At 46.2% G+C, this 16,760-nt stretch overlaps 1 protein-coding gene across 1 annotated transcript in view; it reads left to right on the forward strand.

The window, feature by feature from the left end:
* The window catches only part of creb5b (cAMP responsive element binding protein 5b), a gene marked incomplete at its 3' end in the record, with an annotated part of 48,846 nt that extends 35,442 nt beyond the window's left edge, over positions 1 to 13,404 (forward strand). Inside the window, exons 6-10 of the mRNA XM_079503616.1 lie at positions 2,791 to 2,931; positions 3,749 to 3,940; positions 7,972 to 8,199; positions 11,423 to 11,531; positions 13,244 to 13,404. Of these exons, the coding sequence (XP_079359742.1) occupies positions 2,791 to 2,931; positions 3,749 to 3,940; positions 7,972 to 8,199; positions 11,423 to 11,531; positions 13,244 to 13,404 (831 nt within the window). The remainder of the gene's footprint in view (positions 1 to 2,790; positions 2,932 to 3,748; positions 3,941 to 7,971; positions 8,200 to 11,422; positions 11,532 to 13,243) is intronic.
* Between the last annotated feature and the right edge of the window lie 3,356 nt (positions 13,405 to 16,760).

Here is a 16,760-nt window from a genome sequence, read left to right on the forward strand (position 1 = left end):
TTTGTGTCTTTGCGACCTTTTCAACTCAAATTGTGCGTAAAATAGATTAAAACTGTGTGTTCGCGACGTTGACATATTTCAAGCAATTAAGTTTCCCACATGTGTGTTGATTTGCATACTGTACTGAAATGAACAGAATCCAATGGCTTCCTTTCGAAAATTACACTATGGCAGGTAAATAAAATGTTGGCATCTGGAGTTTGCTTTGGAGTTGCCCAAACTGCAAGTGCACATTTGAGTGAGGAGTATAAACACAACACGAGCTATATAGCTAGATAGCTATAAACACAACACGAGCTATATAGCTAGATAGCTATAAACACAACACAAGATCGCGACACTGGTATCGGTATTCGGTATCGGTATCGGCTAACACGGAAATTGTCGGGATCATAGTCAATTGGCTAAACGTGATTTTATTATCATTTATCATTATTATCATTATCAATGGCTGGGTTTCCCAAATAAATGTTGTGTTGCACGTAGCTTGAACACACCCCTCTAGGCCGGACACAAAAGCCTAATTGGCTACATGGCAGCCAATCAGACACTATGTCCTTTTTTGGGAACAACTGTCAAACACAACAACATAGAAATAGACAACCTAGACTAGAGCACAGCCATACCTGTCCTCATTGCGTACGTAAGGCCTCCTGCATGAATACATTTAGAAGCAAACCTGTTTCCCTAAAGCCTCTTTAGCCTACACACACACACCTGTCGACATGTGGCAGTAGTAAAACCATTCGCAGAGAAATGTGTGATGTGAGTGGTGACTTTCTTCATCTCATTTAAATATAAACACTTTTAAATTAAACAAACATGTTTAGGCCTACTTCAGCATATATATATATATATATATATATATATATATATATATATATATATATATATATATATATATATACTTTTTTAAGAGTGAAGAGAGCCTACTGTCAGCTGTCCAGCAGTCCAAATATGATTAAATTAAATTTCAGAGGCGAAGTGATGCTGGCAAGGTAAATGTAGGCCTATATGAAAACACTACTGTCCCATTGTGCAAGTGAATTAAATGGAATAACATTTGATTGTGGGTTAATAAATATAGGCCTATACAAGGAGGTTAAATGGGAGGCTATTGTGGTGTCAAAGTTACCAATACAAGCTAGTTAATTCAGCATTCTTTAATTGACCGGTCAGGCCGGCCTCGTAGGCCTCGGACAAGGCCTGGTAGGCCGCACTTCATTTCAGTGCCTTATAAGGAAAGTTGCGTGGCACATCTATGCACGGAATATCTAGCTCACAGTGAACGGGGCATGTTGTGGAAGAACCACACGCCCACTCACTATGCATATTTCCTTTGGGTAACCCAGCCATTATCATTATTATTATTATTATTATTATTATTGATACTTGTAAAGGTCATGGAGTTTGCTTCCCCCACCATAAGTGAATGATGTGTCCATTAAAATGGACACGTGTCCCCTCAGAGTGTCCTTGAGCAGCGAGACGCTAACGACTCGTGGATAATAAGACAAGGCAAAACGTCTAAATATAAATGAGAAAGGGAGAGAGAGGATGACAGACACTGAAAGGGGGGGAGAGAGAGAGAGAGAGAGAGAGAGAGAGAGAGAGAGAGAGAGAGAGAGAGAGAGAGAGAGAGATACATGGGGGGGTGGTAGAGATGTCACAATGAAGGAAAGGGAGAGGCAGAGAGAGAATGAGAGGTAGTGAAGGAGAGACAGAGGACAGGCTAAGTGACTATGATCTGCTTGCCGTGTTGACACGTAGATTTATGGAGAGCCGTTCCTCTCCTGACAGTCAACACATTCTGTCAGCATACTGATGGATGGAAAATATGTACCAACCTGTGCCTCGCCTTGCCTTCTCGGTGTGCGAATGATGTTCCATTCCTGAAGATTGTTTTTTAGGGCATTTCAACTTGATTGTACAGGACAGCCGAGGGATGGCAGCGGTTGGAAATAGCTAAGCGGGGCCTCCGACCTCCAATATGGGTCACGAACTGGATTCAAAGATATCGTGTGCAGTAGTACTCTTATGTGGGAGACATTACAGCTGTGATGCAGTGGTTCACAAAGCGGGGTCCAGGGGTTCCTTGAGAGGGCGTTCCAGGCAGTGGCATATACAGTACATACGCTATATACGTAGTATGCCGTGCCGATGGTTTTTTGGGGGGGAATAAAGCGCATACCGTGCGCTAATAATTTCATCCATTGACCAAGCACTGGTTCCAGGGAGTGCACCGCAAAATGACTGATATAGGAACCAAATGGACCCAGCGTATGGGTTTTGTTACTCAGAGAGTGTACAAAATGGACACTCAGAGTTAAATCAACACCGATGGGACCCCCCCCAATCATACGGTGTAGATTGGGGGACGTCTCAGGGATACGAATTCACCTATAGCTAAGCCCCGCCCTCTCCCACTTAGACACTCCCACTTGGACACTTTCCAGCCCGGGCTCATTCATTCCAATGTAAATGTAATGGCTTTTGCACATTACAAATACTGGTTCATTTTTGGAACCAGACCCTTCCAAATCTCTTCCAAATCCGTCAACAAGGCCTGCCGTATGCATTGGAAAAATATGTGTGTGACATCTCTTTAAAAAAACATTTTTTTATCATATAGGAAAACTACTGGTGGAGAGGTTTGTCTAACCCATGTTATGCTTAGCTGTGATTGGACCATAGCAGTTTGGGGAGGGGGTTTGCTATAGGTCAATTGCAACGGGTGGGATCCGTAATGGTGACCTGACACGACTGTTTTGTCTCTCTCTCTCTCAACAGAGGCTGAAGGCCGCACTCGCGCACCACCCGGGCGCCATCGCCAACGGCAACATGAACTCCATGGGTCACATGGAGTTCATGTCGCGGCAACAGGAGCAGGCGTCCCACCATCACATGCACTCGCACCAGCACCCCCTACAGGTTAGACATGCACCCGCACCACCAGCACCCCCTACAGGTTAGACATGCACCCGCACCACCAGCACCCCCTACAGGTTACACATGCACCACCAGCACCCCCTACAGGTTAGACATGCACCCGCACCACCAGCACCCCCTACAGGTTACACATGCACCACCAACACCCCCTACAGGTTAGACATGCACCACCAGCACCCCCTACAGGTTAGACATGCACCCGCACCACCAGCACCCCCTACAGGTTAGACATGCACCGCACCACCAGCACCCCCTACAGGTTAGACATGCACCCACACCAGCACCTATAGGCAGTGTTGTTTTCGTCGACTAAAACTAAGACGAAAAATGTCTGTCGACTACCTTTTTCCACTGACGAAAACTACATGGAAACTACATGAAAACTAAGCTATGATGACTAAAACTAAGACTAAATATACTGACAATATCAACAAATAAAAACTAGACTAAAATGTTAGGAAGGGACTAGTGGACAAGTGATCCAGTATAAGTCAATTTACAATTAGTTGTATGCTGAAAATAGCCGATCTACAAGCTCACAACGTGCCGCGCTGCGACACGTTGTGAGCTTGTCGTTTGGCAATTGGAACATTATGAATAGAAATTAAATTTATGTCTGGCTTTTAGGCTTCGTGATAAAAAAGTGCACAGGGCAGATATGACAAATAACTGAAATTTACAAAGAAATTACTAGCATTGTGTATACATTTTATACTTATAACTTTATCTCGAAATGATTTGCGATGTGAGACGATGATATAATAATAATACCTGCGACAACCTGTATATGTCCTTCCAGGGCCCACCCCACGGCTACCAGCACCACGGGCATCACCACGCACCCCACGGCCAGGCCCACGGGCAGAGCGGGCACCACCACCCGCAGAGCGGGCACAACCCCCACAACCACAACTCCCACAACCCCCACCTCCACCCGGGGCACCCGCACCAGACCTCGCCGCACCACCACGCCATGCACTCGGGTTCACAGGTAACGCCACGCATGCACCATGGATGGACACGGTGTTGATTTGCAGTGGTGGAAAAAAGTACTCAATTGTTTTTACTTAAGTGAAAGTACCATTACTGCAATTTAGAAGAACTTTGTTACAAGTAAAAGTACGGAATTGAAAATGTACTTGAGTAAAAATACAAAAGTATCGGCATAAAAATGTATTTAAAGTACTAAAAGTAAAAGTACTCATATTGCAGAATGTCCCATTTCAATCTATTTCAAATGTATTGAAAATAGCCGAAATGTGTAGGGTTGAAGTGGTTAATGTATGTTTTCTAATCAAAATTAAAATCTCCAAAGTAACTAGTAACTAGAGTTTTCAAATAATTGTAGTGGAGTAAAAGTACAAATTTTGGCTCTGAGATGTAGTGGAGTAGAAGTAAAGTACAAATACCTCAAAATTGTACTTAAGTACAGTACTTAAGTAAAAGTACTTAGTTACTTTCCACCACTGTTGATTTGGTTGACTGATACTGTGACGAGAAATGTTCGTCGACTACCTTTTTTCACTGACGAACACTAAATGGAAACTAAATGAAAGCTAAACTATGACGACTTAAACTAAGACTATTATTGACAATTTTGTCAACAAATAAAAACTAGACTGAAATGTTAGGAAGGGACGAGTGGACAAGAGATCCAGTAGAACTAAAAAAGACATTTTACACTTCGTTGCATGCTGAAAATAGCCGTGTGAGCTTAATGTAGATCGGCTATTTTAAGTGTAAAATCAGCCATTACGACGGCATCAAGGCCCGCCAAACTACTACCAGGTATACGTGAGAGAAAGGAGAAAATGGAAAAAACTGGACATGGTTTAAAGTAAATGTGCTCAGGATGGTGGTCTAATAATCGGTTGGATGTCCGAAACGGCTACGGATTGAAATTCAAACGTTTTGAGCTTGTAAAGCTGCTATCTTTGCTACATATGGAGTTATGAGGTTTGTGCCTGACAGCAACGATATGTTTAATGCTAGATATAGTTTGTTCCTTTTCTAAGCATCATGTTGGGTAAAGAGAGGGTACTTTGATCCAGAAATCAGGAAAGGGGGTATTAAACCCAAACAGGTTTGAGAACCACTGTTGCAACTACTTTACAGCATACTGAAATCGCAATTCACTGCGTGAAAAGAGGAGTTAACGGGCAATTATGGGCACTGTATTTTGCCCGTAAACCTCAAGTTTAGCGGGCATATACAGTAATATACAGTAATATACGGGTGTGATGGTACAATTCGGGAGTTTACCGGAGTTTGTTGGAAAGTTTAACGGGAGTTTCCTGTAATATACATACACATCCGTATTCCAAGCTTTTTGCGCAGTGAAATTTCGCAAAATTGCCAGAGTCGTTTCCGTTCATCTGTTGAAGATTGCTCATAAATTGTCCAAACATTTTTTTTTAAAACAGTGGAAATAGTAAATCCACAAGCTTCATTGTACCACGACTATATCCACAAATATTTATTTAAAACGATTTAAATATACGGCCTGTTTTTGGCCTTGTTTTGGGGTCCGACCAGCGCTGTGAAAACCCTGCTGGCCGAGAGATCACACACACTAATGGACCGTGACGGGATCAAGGTGCTGCTTTAGAGGGCCCTATTGAGCAAACACGCTTTTTTTTCTCGTTTTTTTTGGACAAACAGCTATTAGTGGTTACAGCGTAAAAGTAGGCTTAAACCATTTAGACCTAAGTTCGATTCTACAAATGTCTTCTAAATCATTTTCAGAAAATCCCATGTTTCTATATCAGTGGTTCTCAAACTGTTTCATGTCAAGGACCCCCAAAAAATGATATGCAATAGGCCTCCAACCCCAATCTGAAAATGCGTTGTTCCAGGGACCCCCCTCCCAGAAGCAAATATTTGAGTGAAAAATGTTCGCTCTGAAAGAACATATATTCCAAATTTCCGCCACATTTTCACGATTTTTCAAAAAATAGCAGACCTACAAGGTCCAAGTGCCGCGCTACGAGCTTGTAGATCTGCTTTTTTTCAATAGCCAAAAGTATAACATAATAATGCTTTAAAACACCAAAAGGGGGTTCCCGCCCAGAATGGCTTAAATTATGTTTCACGTTCACTGTAAAAGCTAGCAGGTCAAACACATTTTCCCCTTCACTGTGGCCCCGGGGCCGGCTGTGCCGTCGCTTGCCAAGTACTAGTTTTCCTGGCAGTCTTTCACAGGGGTCATTTTCTTTTTTTATTTCTCGTGCGGTTGGTCAGCCACGGGTCAGAGTCAGAGGCAGGTGGTATTAGGTGGGAAGGGGTCACACAGATGATGCTGTTAAAAAAAAAAAAAAAGTGTTCCTTATGTGAACGGTTCTCAGGGCCTGGGGCCCGTTTGGAAACTAGTGCCCCCACACCACCCCACGCCCTTAATTCTTCTTCCACGCTGCCAAAGCTGCAGTTATACGTGCTTTCACAATGTGCTCCAGGTGTCTCAGACAGGGCGAAAAGTTTACAAGAGCGAGTCACGCTGACAGACAAGACCGACTGCCTCGTCCCTAATTAACCCATGTGCGGCGGGAACCCCTTTTTGGTGTTTTCAGCGTTATGTTATACTTTTGGCTATTGAAAAATAGCAGATCTACAAGCTCGTAGAGCGGCACCGAGTGCCGCGCTACGAGCCTGTAGGTCTGCTATTTTTGAAAAGTCGTGAAAATGTAGTGCACAAATCTTTGAATATATTCTTTCAGAGCGAACGTTTTTTAACTCAAATCTTTGTTTCTGAGGGGTCACTGAAACAACACATTTTCAGATGGGGGTCGGTGGCCAAATACATATCATTTTTGGGGGTCCTTGACATGAAATATTGAGCACCACTGATTCAGAAACATGAGGTATTTCAGAAAACTGTCAGGATTCAGACGACATATATTTAAAATGTCGACGTCAGGCCTAAACGGGTTAAGTAGCCGTGTAATATACTGTATGAGCTATGAATATGGACAGAGCTTGTGTGTTTGTCTTTTTGTTCGTTCTGTGATTCAGAGGCGTTGTCTCCCCCGCCACGTAAAAAGGACATCGAGATCCGAATCTCCCTATTCGTCCTCACGTCGCCCCAGCCCAGCGCGGATCCTCGGGCGATGCCCACGTACATATTAGATGAAGGACTCACCGAGAGTCGTGCGAGAAACGGGTGGATTTATGCTCCAAACGTACCATTAAGACATTAAAACAACACTCGGTGCCTGTGTACACAGCGGCCATCAAAGAGCCTTGTATTTTCCGTTGGTCCTCATAAAAATGGTAATGATTGGGAAGGCTGAAAAACAGCTGACCTTGTGCCAAGTTTATGTCAAGATCAGTCAGTCGGTTGGGCGCGCACGGCGCGGTAGTTACGGCGGCCTCTTTCGACGTTGCGTCCACCGGCGGTAAGTCTGAGTGGAAGTGGGAGCGGTTGGAAAAAGCTCGCCTTCTCTCTCTCTCTGCGACACCTCTAAGTTAACAAGGCCAAGCGGCTCCTCCAACCCAGTGAATCAGGCCCAGTCAGTCAGTCAGGTTTCCAATCAGTCAGTCAGGCAGTCAGTCATTCCACCCCCCCCCCCCCCCCTTACATACACGACACGTGTCACGACCAGATGTTGTTCTTATAGGGACGCTGCCAGACAGGGAATAGCCGCGGGGAGGTTAATATATATAGGTTGCGTGTGTGGATTGGGGGAGGGGAGGGGGAGGGGAGGGGAGGGGGGAGGGGAGGGCCGCTATAGACAGACAGACAGTGCAGCGGGTTGCTGCTGTGACAGTAGACAGGTGGCTTGGCCGCCAGCCAGCCAGGCCCCCGCGCCCCGCGCTGCGTCTGAGTCGTCGTGGCATGTCTAGTAAAACAGTGTCAGACGTGCCTCCGCTCCGCCGTCCTTTTTAAGGAGGGATAAGCACTATAGAAAAGTGACCTTGATGTCCTCCTGTTGTCCTCTTCTCTCCTCTTTTCTCTTCTCCCCCCCCCCCCCCCCCCCCCTCCTCCTCCTCCTCCTCGTCGTCGTTGTATGTATTTCCGTGTGAAAGATGTCGCCCGCGGCCCAGCAGATGCAGCCCACGCAGACGCTGCAGTCGCCGCCGCCCAGCGGCGGGCGGCGGCGGCGGGTGGTGGACGAGGACCCGGACGAGCGCCGGCGGAAGTTCCTGGAGCGCAACCGGGCGGCGGCCACGCGCTGCCGCCAGAAGAGGAAAGTGTGGGTGATGTCGCTGGAGAAGAAGGCGGAGGAGCTCACGCAGACCAACATGCAGCTTCAGGTACGGTTATCACAATCGGTGTCGGGATTCCTTCAAAATAGGAGCTCTGGGGTGCCGGAAAGACATGGCCGCTTTTACTCTGAAACCCACGACCCGGAAACAATACGATATATGATCCAAAAAGCGTTCATATTTTGCGGGAGAGACGGATGAGGAGCAGAAATGAAGCGCTAGTATATCGATCAGTTCAAAACCACGGAGAGCGCCCTGGATTAGGAGAGACGAGTCATTCTTTCTGCCGCGCTAACAGCTAAGTCAACGGTAATCTAACATGACCTCAGAGCGTAGCATACGGTAGCCGAAAGGAGAACTGACAAATAAAAAAAAGGAAAAAATTCAGAATATTCTTATCTCGCCCGGTATCATTGAGGACGCGCTAGGACGTCTACAGACGTCGTATGTACCCGACGGTTCGATTCCCTATGATGTTTCCAGACGTCCTATGTACGGAATGTGTTAAAAGGGCCTTGCAAACGTGAAGCGAGGAACGCAGGCGCTGTTGTTGTTGCCTGGATAACAACAGGTCTCCTCCATGTCCGTTGACGAAGGGGCGCGACAACGCAAGCGTAAAAAACAAAAAGGTAAACAGAATCCCGGTCTGGTGAGTCGCGTGCAGGTAACGAGCACGCGCGCAACAAATTCACGGGGGCCGCGCTCACGTAAATACGCTTGCGTTGTTGTCGCACCGCACCTTCTCCGAGCAAAAACGCAGGTCTCATTGAAAATGAACTATAGGCGCGTCTTATCGCTCCCAGTTTGCAAGGCCCTATAGAGAGAGCCGTGGTTACTAGACCCAAAACGTTGAACGTTTTCTTGTCGCTGGACGAGATTTTTGTCCACAATTCCATGCCGTGTTGATGCCAACATCAGTAGGAGATATTAAGTAATGCAGATGTTTAACAATAATTTTACTCTTGAGAGCGTAAAATGAAACCAAATGGACCCGTACGGGTCCATTTGGTTTCATTTTACGCTCTCAAGAGTTTTTTTGTTTACGACATTGTGTGTTTTATTATTATTTCAAAACATTTCCCACCCCAAAAAAAGGAAAAACTGATGAATGCATTACAAACAAATTCAAAGATTAATTTTTAAAGAATTTCATGGATAAAAAAAACAGAAATCTAGGAAATTCCATAAATTCCATAAATAGCCGATCTACAAGCTCACAACACATCGCTATGCGACGTGTTGTGAGCTTGTAGATCGGCTATTTTCACGAATGTGGGTTCCCGGGGAGATTTCAGATTCAAATTTCTGTTTTGGGCTAAAAACTGGTAAAGAGCGTGAACGCTATGGGCTCCATTTTCGTCACCGCTAAATCCCATATCCCTAAACTTCTTTGCCTTTTTTTTTACTATTTTGAAAAACATTTTTGAATAGTTCAACTAGCCAATCTACATTGACACATTGTGAGCTTGTAGACTGGCCATTTTAACTATTCAAAAATGTTTTGCAAAATAGTAAAAAAAAAAGGCAAAGAAGTTTAGGGATAAAGGGGTTTAGCGGTGACGAAAATGGAGCCCATATATCTTCACTGAAGCAGGGAAACCCCATGTTGTTTCCATTCCCAAAACGGACGTTCGCTTCTTTTTTTTGTCATTGAACGAAACGGTCGTGAGAAAAATGGAAAGCGAGAACAGGTGCAAGGTGTTTCCGAAACGTCTGTGCATGCACAACAATGGCTTTGTTTTGATTCCGGAGGCCTTTGCGCGGCCCGTAGCATTTACATGAATGGCAAGTTTGTACTGTGGAAACAAAGCCAGGCTTGATAGATGAACTATATCCTACTTTAGATTAGAATCTCTTGTCTGTTATCTCTCTCTCTCTCTCTTGTGCAAAAGTTGGCAGACAGCTAGCTGTCATAAACCTACCTCGGGAACATGGAATGCTCCTAGCGACTGGGTTCCTGTGAAAGTGAAATCGCGCGTGCACACACACACACACACACACACACACACACACACACACACACACACACACACACACACACACACACACACACACACACACACACACACACACACACACACACAAGAGCTGCACTGTAGTATTTCCTGGTTGCTTCTTATTCAGAGCAACTTAAAACAACACAGTAAGAATATTAAGCTTCAATACGTAGAGCAACAGCATCAAAGCCCAGGACAACAACGCTTAACTCATTCTGGATGGGGAACCCCTTTTGGTGTTTTCAAGCATTATGTTATACTTTAGCTATTGAAAAATAGCAGATCTACAAGCTCGTAGCGCGGCACTCGGTGGAAATTGTGAAAGTGTGGCGCAAATCTTTGAATATATATTCTTTCAGAGCGATCGTTTTTTAGCTCAAATCTTTGCTTCCCGGGGGGGGGGGGGGGTCCCTGGAACAACATATTTTCAGATGGGGGTCGGCGGCAAATTTCATATATTTTTGGGGATCCATGACATGAAAATGTTTGAGAACCACTGACACAGAAACATAGGGGTTTCCAGAAAACGGTCAGGATTTAGAAGGCATTTGTAGAATCTTTTCTCAGGTGTAAATGGGTTAAAGCCAAAGCTCCTGTGATCCTGAGACCGCATCATTTGATTCCGGTGCTGGAGAGACTTAGTTATACAGCCTGTCATCCTTATTGTCGCTGACCTGAAAGCAGCAATCGAAACAATAAAACAAAAGAACAAAATAAAATAAAGAACAGAATAAAGAGCTTAAGAGAAGGGGCACGAACACTGTTTTTGTATCTTCATCATTAGTACCACAGACGAAAAACTGTCTAAGTCCAAATTTCATTCTGACCCCTCCACGAAAAGGCCTCGTTGTCCTGAACCCTTATCTATCATTTATACATTATGGATCAATAGTGTGGACTTAGACTGTTATTCGTCTGTGGCATTCAAATTGCATTTAAATAGTTTGTATGTATTATTAATAAAGTACTTGTACATGCAGTACTGCATTTGAAAACAGTGTGCAGGAGTTTCTTCTTTTTCAGTACCGCCGGGCACTTGGCTGTCCTTCTCCTACGCACCTGTCGCCTGTAGGTCTGCAAAAGCCTTGCTTTTTTATGTATTATTAATAAAATATGTTTATTGTGTGTGTGTGTGTGTGTGTGTGTGTGTGTGTGTGTGTGTGTGTGTGTGTGTGTGTGTGTGTGTGTGTGTGTGTGTGTGTGTGTGTGTGTGTGTGTGTGTGTGTGTGTGTGTGTGTGTGTGTGTGCGTGCGCGTGCGTGCTGTGTTTTGCAGAACGAAGTGACCATGCTGAAGAACGAGGTGACCCAGCTCAAACAGCTCCTCCTCACCCACAAGGACTGTCCTATGACCACTATGCATAAAGAGTCCCAAGGTTACCTCAGTGAGTAAGCTATACTCACACACACACACACACACGCAGCACAAACACAACACAGAAACCTCTAAAAGAAAACAGCTTCACCTGCGTGCCTTAATTGTCCTCGCAGTGGGGACAAACAACCACACCGCTGTGTGTGTGTGTGTGAACGACGGGGCACCCTGGTGGCTGGTCCGGGGCGCTGCATGCATGCATACAGTCACCAGTCACCCAGTCACCACCATGCACCACCACGCCAGGTGGTGACCTGCCGTCTGACTGATGGACAGTCTAAAAAATTGGCATGCGGCCTTCGATCGGCGCCGCCACAACCCCCCCCAGGCGGACCACCCTGGACTCATACCGTAAAAAAACCTTGTTTTTTAACGGCCGCGGGGGAGGGCGGGCGGGCCTGGACTGGTGTGAGTCCCGTCGCTATAGTCGTCTGAATCCCGTCCCGTTTCTCCCTCCCTATGAGCCCTATTTTTCCATGGGAGTGTGTGTGTGTGTGTGGGGGGGGGGGGTGTACTGTACTGTACTGTACTATACCGTTGGAGGACCGCCGACAGACAGACACTCGGGGCAGGAGAAAAGACGTCAGAGTCGAGGCCCCGACGGACGCCCATCCAAAGTCCCCGGGACGCCCCTCCCTCCCTCCCTCCCTCCCTAACCTCCCAGGACCTCCGCTGATTACTGGGCCAGGCCCGGGGGCAACAGCAGCAGCAGCAATGACGTCATCCCAGCCCCGCCCCCTCCCCTCCGATATGGATACGAGTGACATTTCCATGTAATTAGGAGGGCGAGAGAGGGCGGGCGGTGACTCTCCCTCCCTCCCTGTGCGGCTTGTTGTGGGAGCGCAAGGAAAAAGCAGGCTCACTCTTCCCCTCTCACGGCTGAATGGCTCTTTTATAGCGTCGGGGCCCGGCGGAGCTCAGGAGACTCTGAGGCGGGGCGCGGCGGGGGCAGAGACGTTCGTTAACATTGATGAGTCCCTCCTGTGTGCACATGTCACTGCCAATGGTGTCCCCAAGTCGTCAGCCATGTTTATGGAGGTTTTTTTTTTTTTTGTTTTTTTTTATGATTCATCTTTTCTTTTCTTTTCTTTTTTTTTTATTGCTTTATGCACTTATGGGCTGTTGGGGGAAGACAGGTGGTTTAATGACTGTAAATCCTGCTGTTCTGGACATGGCGGCTATAAAAGTCTGATCTATTATAGGCCTACTGAAATGTACGACCGCAACGTTTTCTATGAGATGTTGAGGATGTTTGTGTGTCGTGTATATTTTTGCGTTTAATAAAGGTGTATCTTAATGATAACAGGTTTTGTGCGTGTATGTGTTTATGTGTGTGTGTGTGTTTCATTTTGAGAGAGAGCTGCTATGAGCGATATGGAAATAATTGCACGCACGCACGCACGCACTGGCTATGTGGGTCCAAGTGTAAGAAATAGAACAGGGTTTCTCAAACCTTTTCATGTCAAGGACCCCTAAATCTTTGAATATATATTATTACAGAGTGAACATTTTTAACTCAAATCTTTTCTTCTGGGGAGGTCCCTGGAACAACATATTTTCACATGGGGGGGCGGAGGCATATTACATATTTTCTGGGGTCCTTGACATGAAATATTGAGCACCACTCACTGATACAGAAACATAAGGTTTTTCGGGATTTTGAAGTCATTTTTTAAAATGTCGACGTCAGGCCCTTAACGTGTGTCCTGTTTGCGTTGCCAGGTCCAGAGAGCAGTCCGGCGGGCAGCCCGACCCCGGGGGCGTGCTCCCAGCAGCAAGTCATCCAGCACAACACCATCACCACCTCCACCACCGCCGTAGGGGGCGCCGGAGTCCACGGAGGACAGCCCAACCACCGCACAGACATTAACCCCATCCACTAAAAGGAGAGCGGCGACGAGAGACTAGGAAAAAGAAGTGGTTCTCAAGCGTCGTCGTTTCATTTCAAGGACCCCTCCCCTCCCCCTCCTGTAACTCTGAGTGTACAAACGGAGCCAAATGGACCCTTTTCGGGTCCATTTGGCTCCGTTTTGACACTCTCAGGCCCCTTTTCCACCGGTTGGTTCCCAATGGGAACCGGTTCAATTATTTGTGGTTCTTAGTCCATGAGCCAGAGCTCCAAAATTGGAACGTTAATTATGAATTGAGTGGGCAAAACCATACCTATATTAGATTGTTATCACCATGACACTTCCCCAGTTGAGTACTTACACGAAGACAATGATTTATTGTATTACAAATTTTACATTTTTAAATGCAAATGAGGCATTATGTAGGAAAATACGCAAAATAATCGAACATATGAAAAAGCTACTACTGTGGAGGGGTTATCATGTATCATGAATTTACTTTTATTGATCCTATAAACAATTTAATATAGGTCTAGTTTTTCCCACCAATTTTGGAGCTCTGGCTCATGGACTAAGAACCAAAAAGAACCGGTTCCCATTGGGAACCAACCGGTGGAAAAGGGGTCTCAGAGTTATAGACACGGTCCCATGTGGAGCCCCTCCTCACGGAACCCAAAAGGGACCCTGCCTGGACCCCCGCTTTGAGAACCAATGGACTAAAGCCTCAGCCCCCCCATAGGCCCTCTAACCCCGCCCCCCCCCCACCCTCCTCCACCTATCACTACAGCCGTACACGCTGCCTCCCACGTTCAGGACCTCCCACCACCACCACCCACCCACCCACCCCATCAAGACAAACCTCTCAAGCCCAGCAAGGCTCCTCTTTTTACAGTAGCAAATGTATTTTTATAGAATCTTATTAACTCCTTTAACATTCTCACCCGTTTTGTCGACGCGGTTCGTCAGTATGTCTTGTTTATGTTTAGTTCTTATTTGTACCGACTAGCTTAAAGGGAGATTGGCAGAAGAAGAAGAAGAAGAAAAGACAAAAAGGTGCAGCGTCAACACAGTGAGATAATTGTTTGGTTTTCGGTGGTCGTTGAGTTTGGGACTTTTACGACGGTACCAAGCCGGGGCCTCGGTACGCACGCCGCGCCACGCCACGGCACCGCAATGAAAAGGGACTGGGATAGTGGGAGTGGTCATCTCTGTGACGCGGCGCCCGGCCCATCCCACTTTGTGCAACTGATGTTTAGAGGACGTGTCTGAATGTCACAGAATACTGTTAGATTCACGACAGGACTCTGAAGTGTGTGTGTGTGTGTGTGTGTGTGTGTGTGTGTGTGTGTGTGTGTGTGTGTGTGTGCGTGCGTTTGTGTGTGCGTGCGTGCGTGCGTGAGTGCGTGCGTGCGTGCGTGCGTGCGTGCGTGCGTGCCTGCCTGTGTGTGATGTTACTGCCTTTCGGTTGCGTACCCAGACCAAGTCAAACGGTTGCCATCATAGTTTTTAAAGGAGTACAGAAGCTGGTATTTTTTTTCCTAGAAAGACTGTTAAACCACGCCCCTACCATGGTGTTCGGACACTATCGTAGGAGTGCTTGGGCTCATACTGTTCTGTGTGTGTGTGCGTGTGTGTGTGTGTGTGTGTGCGTGCATGCGTGCGTGCGTGCATGCATGACTGTGCGTGTGTGACTGTGCGTGCGCGTGATACTGAAAATACCATTTGTTCAAATTGAAGCAATACATCCCAGTATTGATCGTGCATGCTTGTTTGTGTGCGTGCGTGCGTGCGTGCGTGTGTGCGTGCGTGTGCGTGCGTGTGCGCGTGTGTCCGCCCTAACTAAGATAAGATCAGTCTGGCCAAGCCAGTGGGTCTGGTCTGAAGCGAGGAGGACACACGCTCTATTGTTCCAGCTTTGTCTAAACTCTACACTGTGATACTATAGAGAGGCAGCTCGGGGGAGTCCAGCCCCACTCCCTCCGCTCTCCAGGACCAATCAGAAGCTTTAAAAGAAGAACCCATGCCTCTCGTATGTGTGTGTGTGTGATGATAACTGCGTCTAAAGGGTCCACGTTTTGTTTGGATTCTAGTGGCAAATTCCAAATGGATATAAATTCCCAGCATGTGTGTGTGTGTGTGTGTGTGTGTGTGTCCGTCCGTCCGTGTGTGTGTGCGTGTGTGCGTGCGTGCGTGTGTCTGTGTGTGTGTGCGCGCGTCTGTGTGTGTGTGGGTCTGTGTGTGCATCTGTGTTTGTGTGGGTTTTGTTCTGCCTTCTGTCTCCCACAGTCAGGTTGAGGGAGAGAGTGAATGGAACCAAGGACTGTCTAAAGAGGACGAGACGCGAAGACCGTACGGGCGACGCCATGTTGCTTATGGTGCTCCATGGAAGGACAGAAACATGCGCAATGGGCTATATGCAGCCAACACTTCTGCGTTCAGCTTCCTTGGTCTCAACTGCGCATGTTTCTTTCCTTCCATGGAGCACCATAAGCAACATGGCGTCGCCCGTACGGTCTTCGCGTCTCGTCCTCTTTAGACAGTCCTTGAATGGAACCAGGAAGTGATTGGGACTTAAAGTCTGTAAGGCTATGTTCACACTGGGAGCCCAAATCTGATATTTTTGGCCCATCCCGAATTGGAATCAAAACAGCAAAAAGAAAACACATGGATTTTTTTTGCTAAGCAGATTTGAAGCGCATTCCTAGGTTGTGTGAAATGCGATTCAAACATTGATTTCTAAAAAGAATAACAATAATAGCCTGATTCATACTTCATCGTTTTGCTCACCGGAAATAGCTGGCCTGTGAGCTCACAATGCGATACGGTCACGCTGTGAGCTTGTAGATCAGCTATTGCCGCACGAGTACAGGTGGACGACGTGTGAATAAAACAGATCCAGATCACTTGCAAAAAGAACAGTGCGGACGTGTCTGTCCTGAAGGTCGTACTTGAGCCGGAACGAATCCGATTTGCAAGCGGTCTGAACAAAGCCAAAGAGTTGATTTGAAAAAAGTGCGATTTATTTTTTGTTTGACCCGAACATTTTGTCAGCATGAACAGGAATGAGGTTCTGAACCGACTGGCGTATATAGTGTTCCTTCCGCTCTCTCTCTAAAGAGGTGCAGATCATTAATTGCCTAAATGCTCTCCGAGTGTCACAAACGTGCCTGAATCTCTCTTTTCAAATCATTTGTTAGCTAAAACTATTATGCAAAGCGACTGTCGATCTGCTTTCTTTTATTATTACCTTAATTATCGTGGGTTTTTTTTTTTCTGCCTTTTAACTAATTGCTTTTCACTGACTGGGTGTATAAGCGACATTTTTTTTTTCTTTTTTTCGTTTCGTTTTTAAACCGTTTGTGCGGCTTCGTCAGGGATTTCTGCTGCAT

This window comes from Electrona antarctica, assembly GCF_951216825.1.
Source record: "Electrona antarctica genome assembly, chromosome: 6".
NCBI lineage: Eukaryota > Metazoa > Chordata > Actinopteri > Myctophiformes > Myctophidae > Electrona > Electrona antarctica.